The sequence below is a fragment of a genome, unplaced genomic scaffold (assembly GCF_019419815.1).
Source record: "Pyrus x bretschneideri cultivar Hongxiangsu unplaced genomic scaffold, Pyrus_bretschneideri_v1 Contig18, whole genome shotgun sequence".
Taxonomy (NCBI): Eukaryota; Viridiplantae; Streptophyta; class Magnoliopsida; order Rosales; family Rosaceae; genus Pyrus; species Pyrus x bretschneideri.
This window is the reverse complement of record NW_025999479.1, coordinates 5,767,559-5,776,904: the sequence shown is the minus strand read 5'-3', so window position 1 is coordinate 5,776,904 and position 9,346 is coordinate 5,767,559. Positions and strand designations below refer to the sequence as shown.

Genomic DNA, 9,346 nt, shown 5'->3' with positions numbered 1-9,346 from the left:
TTGCTGGTTTTTGTAAACCAAAGAATATGATATCAACCTTAGAGAGCATGATTATTAGAGAGAGAGAGAACATGATTACAGAGTGAGAGAGTGATCAACAGATTTCTTACAGAAGAAGAAAGGAAATTGTATTTCATTTAGAAAGAATGAATTGTACGCTTTATAACATTAGTACATATTCTAACTATGATAGCTTACAACAATTTATAACTGCCTATCTAATCAGCTGACACTTGTCAATATCACAACCATTGAACCTATACTCCAAACATTCCCCTTCAAGCTCAGGAGCAAAGAACTAAAGCCTGAGATTGGAGCAACATGTCTAAAACAATGGAGCAGAGAGTCCTTTTGTCAAGATATCAACAAACTGTTCAGTTAAAGCAATGAACACCAATATCAACATGTTTGGTTCTTTGATGCATATCTAGATTAGAAGTGAGTGCTATAGTTGAGAGATTATCACAAAAGAAAGTTGAAAGTATAGAAAATGGAACCTGCAAAAAGGTCAACAACTGTTTAATCCAATCAAGTTTAGCATTAGTGGTAGACAAAGCTCTGTACTCTGCTTAAGTAGAGAATCTAGCAACAATTTGTTGTTTTTTAGAGGACCAAGAAATGGGATTAGAACTAGAAATACAACCATTCCAGTAGTTGATCTTCTGTCATTAGGATCACATGCCCAGTTAACATCACAGAAAGCCCTAAAGTCCAAATGCCCTTTAGTGTAGTGTATTCCATAACCCTTTGTTGCTTTGAGATACATAAGGATCATTTTTACTGCCACAAAATGAGAATTAATGGGGCACTACATGAATTGATAAGTCTGATGCACTGCAAAATGCAATATAATATCTGATAAATATAAGATACTGAAGGGCTCATACCAAGCTTTTGTATAATGTTTGATTGTTAAAGCATTTACCATCATCCTTATATATGTTATATGGTAAACAAGGAGTTGCACAAAGTTTAGACAAAAGCATCTCATAATTGGTAAGTAACTTAGAAACATACTTATCTTGAGAAAGAAAAATCATCCTCTTTGTGAACAATCTAGAGCCCCAAGAAATAATGTAATGATCCCAAAACCTCAATATCAAATTCCTTTGTGAGAGCAGTAATAACATCAATGATAGCAGCAGTAGCACTTCGAGTTAATAATGCCATTTACAGAAGAGAAAGAAAACCATGATAGACTTGCAAACAATATTTATAAATAAGGATGAATCAGCAGGAGTAGTTTGAAATATACCCAAAGAGGGATAAAAACCTTGTAAATCTCTCATTCCATGTTCTGGGAGCCTGTTTTAAACTATATAAAGACTTATGAAGTCTATAAACATAATCAAGATGTTGAGCATCTACAAATCCAAGTGCTTGGGCCATATAAACCACCATGCAAAAATGCATTTTTAACATCTAACTATCTTAAAGATCAACAACAAAGTGCAGCTAAAGAAATAACCAATCTCACAATGGTTGGTTTGATATCCGGACGAAAGGTTTAACCATAATCAATCCCTTCTTCTTGATTAAACTCTTTATCAACTAACCTAGCCTTATATTTTCCAATGGTACCATATGCATTCTTTTTTATCTTAAAGATCCACTTACAACCAACTAAGTTTTTTTTTTTTGTGAGAAAAGGGAACCAAAGACCAAGTTCCTTGAGAATATAAATCTAACAATTCTTCTTGCATAACAGTATCCCAAACTAGAGATTCCAAAGCTGACTTATAGGTTGTAGGTTCAACCTTAGTGAGATCAACACCCAATTCTCATGTATAATAGATTATAATACAATTTTCTTTGAAGTCCACTTTTGGACTTTGTTTCCATATGATGCAAATTAAGAGGAGGAATAGATAGTAAAACATGTAAACTCTTAAGATGAAATTCCGATACCACAAGGATATGAGAGGAGGAGGATTGAACTGTATACGTGGTAAAGGGTTGGCCTTCTATTACATTATTATGATTAGATGTAGTAGATGGCATAGGCATAAACACAGGACTAGATAATAGGTTTATGAGGCATAGATCGAATAAATGCAGAAGTAATTGAAGTGATTTTATTGGACTGAGGGACAGAAAGAACATTATTATGATTGGGACTGGTAGCAATGATTGAACAAAGAGGTAGCATGAGTGGCATTATGAGACACTTGATTGACTAAAGTAAGGTATGAAAACTCAGACTTGGCAAAGAGTACATGCCTAGATATGTATACTTTCTATTTTGACACCTTATAACAAATATAACCTTTAAACTTTAAAGTATATCTTAGAAATACACATTTGTGGTTCTATGTTGCAATTTGGTACTATTGTATGGCCTCAGTAATGAAAAGCATGAACACCCACATATTCTAAGGTGATTAATCTCATGAACAAATTTAAACAATACCTCAAATAGAGATTTATGATCCAAGGTAAAAGTAGACATTCTATAGATAAGACAAGAAGATGCTTAGCAAGCAAAGAACCAAAAAGAAGAAGGCAATGATACTGTTTGTAAAAGTGTAATAGTCATTTTAATAATGTGTTTGTACTTTCTTTCAGCTAGTCAAGTTTGTTCTGGTGTATGGAGACATGACATACGATGGCTAATTCTCTTATCCAATAGAAAAGATTTGAAAGATTTCCCATATACTCACCCCCTCCATGTTAGATCCCACATCGTCCAGAGGAGAGGATCCTCTATGCCTTATATGTACATGCCCACCTCCATATAGCACGAGACCTTTTGGAAGCTCACTGGCTTCAGAGTTCATCGAAACTCCGAAGTTAAGCAAGTTCGCGCGAGAGCAATCCCAAGATGGGTGATCTACTGGGAAGTTCTCGTGTGAGTTCCCAGAAACAAAACGTGAGGGCGTGGTTGGGGCTCAAAGCGGACAATATCGTAATACGACGGAGTCGAGCCTGGGATGTGGTGGAGCCCGGGATGTGGTGGAGCCCGAGTCGAGATGTGACAATTTGGTATCAGAGCCAATCCCTGGCTGGAAGTGTGCCTACAAGGATGTCCAGCCCTTGAGGGCAGTAGATTGTTAGATCCCACATCGCCTAGGGGAGAGGATCTTCTATGCCTTATACGTACATGTCCACCTCCATATAGCACGAGACCTTTTGGGAGCTCATTGGCTTCGGAGTTCATCAGAACTCTGAAGTTAAGCGAGTTTGCGCAAAAACAATCCTAGGATGGGTGACCCACTGGGAAGTTCTCGTGTGAGTTCCCAGAAACAAAATCGTGAGGGCATGGTCGGGGCCTAAAGCGGACAATATCGTGCTACGGCGGAGTCGAGCCCAAGATGTGGTGGAGCCCAGGTCGGGATGTGACACTCCATCAATTTGTAAAATCTTAATTGTAACATTAAACTCATTCAAAATGAATTTGTAAAATGAGAGAAAAAGTGGTAAAAATATCACTTTTATTGTATAATGGAAAAATCCAACTATGTCTAGTACACTCATCAATGAAGATTACATCGTGCTTAAATTCTGTAATTGAAATACAAGGAGTTAAGCCTCACACATCACTATAAACAACCTCAAATGCATATACAGATTTAGACACATCAGTATTGAAAGGAAGTTTGGTACACTTGCCTTCTAGAATCTATGACACAACATAGGTATATTTTCAGAAACATGAGACAGATTGGACTTTATTAATATTTGAGAGACAATGAGATTAGAAGGATGACCTAGACTGCTATGCCAAATAATTGATGTAACTTGTTGTCCAAGATAGGCAGCACCAATCATTATCTTCCTCCTTGAACCAAAATGAGTTGATGAAGTTATAGGGTACAATCCATTGGTACATAGTCATTTGAATAGAATCCTCTATGTGGTTTTGTCCTAAATCCAAAAGAAAAAAGTATCAAAAGATTAACAAACAGTTATTATCAAGACAACTTTTAGGAACTGGGAGGAAATTCGGAGTCAATTTTGGTACACATAGTACTGAATTTAATTTCAAAGGCTACAATGAAGTATTAATAATGCAGGAACCAACAAGTGATACTGATAAACTTTGACCATTGGCTTACTGAATAGTATCATTTGATGGATATGGAGTGACAAGAGACAAGTTGTTTACATCAGCAGTCATATGTTATGGCTCCTGAATCAGTGATCCACACTTGCTGAGATTAATTAGATGGTATTTGTGGAGGTGCAGAATGCAAATAATGATCAACATGCATTGTAGTCATTGGAGATGAGGTATTTTGATAGTAGAAAGCTACACTCTAATGAAGATTCCCATAAATATGACAACCTGGAGGAACTGCATTATTTCTGAATCTACAAGTGTCAGCAAAATGATTTTTTTTCCTTCAGATTTGACAGTCTTAAGTATTCCTGAATTTACAGGTATCAACTATATGGTTATTCTTACCACAAATTTGACTAGTCTGTCGTTGAGGAATATAACCTTGTTGCTTTGGTGGAGAAACATCAAGAAATTCCAAGTGCTGAAAACCTATAATCTCCTGTATTTACATTCAATATCTTTCCCCTTGTTGTTGTTATTAAAGGACTTATAACCACTAGTTTTAGAATTAGAATGATTATTATGAGAATTATAAGAACTTCCAGTTTTAGAATTAAACCCATTTGTATTGGCTACTAAAGTAGTAAGCATTGGAGTACCAGAAACATTATCAATCATAGCCTCTTCAGCAGAAATCAGGATCAAAGATACTTCAAAGAAATTATAATTTCATGTCCTCTAATAATATACCTAATTGTATTATATTCAGCAGGCAATCCATTCAAGGGAAACTAATCATATCAAAGATGTAATTGGAGATTGCAAGATCTGTAATTGAGATGCTGTCACCATTGTAACAGATACGAATCGAAATTCCCAAATAGAATAATTGAGGAATTTTATAAAACACCTTGCATGCTTAATATGACACACGAAGAATCGCTTAAATATGAAAGAAAGAAACCCTAGAATCGAAGATTGAGATTATAGAATATCAAGAAATGATGAGGAAAAGAGTAGCAAGGAAGCGGAAGCAAGAATCTAAGATCAATATCCGTCAAGCATATAACTTTTTCGGTGAAGATACCATGAAGAAGGTTGAGGTTCCATGACAAAACCTATTGGGAGTAGCTAAAACTCTTATAAGCCATCAAGGTTTCTTATTTCACCGACATAAACTCTTTTACTTTCACATCCTTACACGTCCTCTCACACGTGTCAAATTTTCAAGTCAAACATGTAGACAACACTAATTGGATGATGTGGAGCATGTGTGGTTGTTAAGCTTCACATGTGGTGCCAATATGTTTTGGTACCATGTAAACCATGATGAGGTGGACCTTAGAGAGCAAGATTATCAGAGAGAGAGAGAGATTTCTTAGAGAAGAAGAAAGAAAACTGTATTTCATTTACAAAGAATAATTTGTGCACTATACACAAAATTAGTATATATCCTAAGTAACTATGACAGCTTATAAACTAAGCTATCCTACAACAGTTTGCAACTGCCTATCTAATCAATTTACACTTGTCAATATCACAACCATTGAACCTGTACTCCTAATAGTTTTCAGGTTGTCTCTATTAATCTGACAACTGCATGCTGGTTTACTCATCGCTACTAATTTATGGTATTCCGTTCAAAACAAATACATAGATGCCCACAGCGAAACCAACTGTTGGTGATGGAAAAGTTGGATTGCCTTGCCTGTATTTCCTTTCCTCTCAGCCTTGCAATGAAGGAAAAAGTCGTGTATTTCGTTGGAAAATTTGAATAGTGATCCAACTGTAAAAGCATAATTTACAAATTGAATTAAACGGAAAAAATGACTAAAATGAAATTTCAGCGAGTTAATTTTTTTGCTTACCACCCCATTTCGTTGATTGGTGTACCATTATTATATGAAGTTGTCCAAGATGAAAACTAAAACTACAATCCAAATTTTATTGTCTCTAATTCTATTTTTTTGAGTCTGAAATTCAACTTCTTGTCCGTATTCAATAAATTATATACATGAAGAATATCCGACAAATAAAACAACAATAATTAACCTTTAAGTGACAATAGATTACAAAGGAAGTTTACACAAAAGCCCTCCACAAAAAATAAAAACAAAACCTGCAGCTAGGTTTTCATATATAGCACGAGGGTAATCGAACGTGGTTAACGGGTCAACCACGAAAAAATCACAAAGGAAAAACCCTCCTGCAAAATAAAGCCTTGCTAGCAGCTTGAGTACAATGGCTGGTGTTTCCTCCAAAGGTCTTAAAAGCCAGAAAAAACCACCAAAAAAAGGGGAAAAAAAAAAAAAAGACATGCGTAATGCGAACTTCAGAACTTCATGTTTCTGGTCCCACCAACTTGAGCAAAGCCTGTCTTAGATTTTTTACAAGATCTTTCACTGTCATGCTGAATTCTACATCCATCTGTAATTAAGAATTGGAGTCTTATTAGTTAAGGGTAAAAACACTGTTAAGTTTATGCACTGAATTAACCTAACCAAATTTATGTACCTGAGCAACTACAGTGATATCAAGAGTTGAATTGCCAAGGGGCAAGGCACAGCTGTGAACAATGGTGAGATCAAGCTTTTCTATCTCACTCAGTATGCTTGCCAAACATCCTTTGGTTTTCTCACTGTGGATTCGTATGAGGACCTCTTTGTCCGAAACTCTTGCTTCGATTTCTGGTAGTGGCTGGTTAGAGCAGCTCTCAGAGTTCTCGTCGGATGAGGATATATCATCATCCGCTGAGTACTGAGTCCTCTTCACAAACACCACTGCTTCCACAGTTTTCTTGGCTGCTTGTTTCTCCAGCATTTTCGTAAGTTCTTGAAGATGTTTCACGTACTTGATCGCATCTCCGAGGACCGAAGCCTTGTCCGTCTGCAATTTTGTGTAAAGGGGTAGTTTAGAATCTTTGACGGAAGCTACTATAACCAAATTAAACTAGAAGTATTTTCTTATCAGACAACTCGACTACCAGAATCAATCTGAGTCATTGATTAGACAAATCTTACATAAAATTTAGATCATTAACTATTTAAAACATGACATACTGTACGAAAAGAGGTTATATTAGATCATAACAACTTTACAACATAACGTACTGTCTAACTGAGAACACATTAATTAGGGGTAAAAAATGAAAAAGTTTAACTAATTAGTACCTTCTTCAGGCCTGGAAGTAAGGCAGATAGAGCAATGAACCGCTGGCTGAGATTTTCTCGGCGCTTTCTCTCAGCAAGAACATGATCTTGAGCATCTAAAGGACTTCTAGTCACCGTAGCGGCCCTCTTGATCCCTTGTCCATGTTTCGGTGAGCAAGTTTGGGGGTCATAGATACCTTGGGAAATCAAAGCTGGAGGGTTCAATTTCCCATTGGAATATTCCACTTCATTCTTTGGCTTGATAACTCTGCAATCTAGACCATAGTACTGCTGAGAAGTGGTTGGGGGTGATGAGTTGGAGTTTTCAAAAGAAATTAGGTATGAAGAGGAGGAAGAAGAAGCATTGGCAGTAATTATGTGGTCAGTGGAGCAAGAGTTCCAACTACTAGTGTTGTTCTTAGGCTGTTTTGCTGGCCTTTCATGATTCCCGGACATCTGATGAAGATTTTCGATGGATGCTTTGCTGAAGTTGTCGGCTTTTGGGGTGAAATTTGGATAGGATGAGTAGCTCTCAGATGAGAAAGATTGGAAATTGAGCTCATCAAGTGAGTAGTCCAGGGCGCTCATTTCGTATTGATTGATGAAAGTAGGATCTTCCATTTCCTACATATAAATTAATCAAAACATTAACAGAGAACCAAAAATTTGAACAACTTTTTAAGATTAACTTTGGACTCTTTTGTATCAATTCTTTTATTTTTTTTCATTTTCTTTGTTGATTTCTTCATGTTTAGGGTACGGAAGGGTATATATAATAAATTGTATAATTAAAAAAAAAAAAGCGAAACTTACGAAATCAGATACCCATTTTGCTGATGAGATCATGTCCATTAATGCACCTGGTTTCTTCACTTGGGAGTGAACCGAAATTTAGCTGCACCGTTGGATTCAACTAAAATAAATAGTAAATCTTAGTTATATATGAAGGCATGAATAGAACTTGAACAAAGAACAAAGATTTCATGGAAGGCTGATATGTAGACTATAAATGATCATAAAGAAGCCCAGAAATTAAGCGTAGCAACCCCAAGAAAACTCCTTGGAAATTGGACAAAAAGAAACAGTAGCACTGAAAGTTGAAACACCTCACCTTAAGATTAGCGAAGACTATGCAAGTTTTTGTTTCTCCAGTTCTCCAGGAACGACGAGTCTGCAATCTTTTATAGGCGTACGAACGCGCTCTACATCGAGATGTTGACTAAAAAGCAAGCAAATTAAGAAAATTGAACGTACCGATCCAATAAGATACTATAAATGTTAGTGGCACGTGTGAAAATGTTTCCCGCATTCTGATGAGTGAACACTATTCATTTGGAGGCTTTTTCCTCCGGGTCAATTTATGACTCTTTTCTTGTTTTGACCTACAAATATTGCCACATCGGCAATTATATTGGCCGATTCATTGGGTGAACTGATTTTCGATCGGATCGCATTAGAAATATACGTGGATTGCAAATTTCATATACCGTTGGTTAGAAGAAATTTCACTTACAAGAAAACAAACACTGTTAGTTTAATTAACGAAAACCCTAAGAAAAGGAGAAGGGATCCACCAAAGGGCATCTGATGCCTAAGTCAAAAAAGATAGAGAGAAAAATAGAACTTGAGAGAGTTTTGAATAGTAATTGATGATTATTGTTTTCTCTGTTTGACATGGCTATTTATACTGAAAAACTCTAACATGCAAGTTGGAGTTGAGGCTAGAGAGAATACTAAACTGTCCTTGATGATGCAGGCTAGTTTTTGTAGTCTTACTAGCTAGTAGTTCTAATAGTCCATATTGATAAGAGCGCAAATGCACTAAACACTCAAGGGGAGACTCAGAAGAATCAGTGGCCTACCACCATTGGACTGTGTGCATGGCTTAATAGCAGGATATATTATGGGCCGCATAGAGAGCCCATGGTTTGTAAGTGGTATAAAACCTCGTCAAGGGTAATTTTATGCTCTACTCACGATGTCAAGGGTATAACCGTCATATTGAGTATATTGTTCACGCATTTTTTTTCCTAAACCCTTGAACATCCAGTAGCTCTTATGTTATACAAGCCAACACAAATTCTTCTTAAAAGTCATCAGAATGATGTCGTGAGAATCAAAATTTTTTTTTACGAAAATAACGATGAGCCATAGTTGTAGAATAATTATTATATGAGTGATCAATATATTAATATCA

The 9,346-nt window shown here is 36.2% G+C and overlaps 1 protein-coding gene across 2 annotated transcripts; it reads right to left on the bottom strand.

Moving 5' to 3' along the window:
• Window positions 1-6,031: 6,031 nt before the first annotated feature.
• On the bottom strand, window positions 6,032-8,320 carry LOC103945773 (transcription factor bHLH18). 2 transcript variants are annotated; one of them, XM_009356361.3, is made up of 5 exons: window positions 8,261-8,320; window positions 7,963-8,062; window positions 7,171-7,773; window positions 6,515-6,886; window positions 6,032-6,427 (listed from the first exon to the last, which is right to left on the bottom strand). In XM_009356361.3, exons 2-5 carry the CDS (start codon window positions 7,999-8,001, stop codon window positions 6,341-6,343), a joined length of 1,101 nt encoding a protein of 366 aa, XP_009354636.2. In that variant the 5' UTR covers window positions 8,002-8,062; window positions 8,261-8,320; the 3' UTR covers window positions 6,032-6,340. The 2 variants fall into 2 exon arrangements, with proteins under 2 accessions (XP_009354636.2, XP_048438062.1); XM_048582105.1 differs by having other exon boundaries at window positions 7,963-8,044; window positions 8,261-8,301.
• Between the last annotated feature and the right edge of the window lie 1,026 nt (window positions 8,321-9,346).

What these genes read in the sequence shown, in the direction of transcription:
- LOC103945773 (XM_009356361.3), bottom strand. Translation starts at nt 8,001, where the DNA reads ATGGACATGATCTCATCAGCAAAATGGGTATCTGATTTC. An exon ending in TACTTCCAGGCCTGAAGAAG is followed by an intron (nt 6,887 to 7,170) that starts GTACTAATTAGT and finishes ACAAAATTGCAG; the next exon opens with ACGGACAAGGCTTCGGTCCT. An exon ending in ATATCACTGTAGTTGCTCAG is followed by an intron (nt 6,428 to 6,514) that starts GTACATAAATTT and finishes TCTTAATTACAG; the next exon opens with ATGGATGTAGAATTCAGCAT.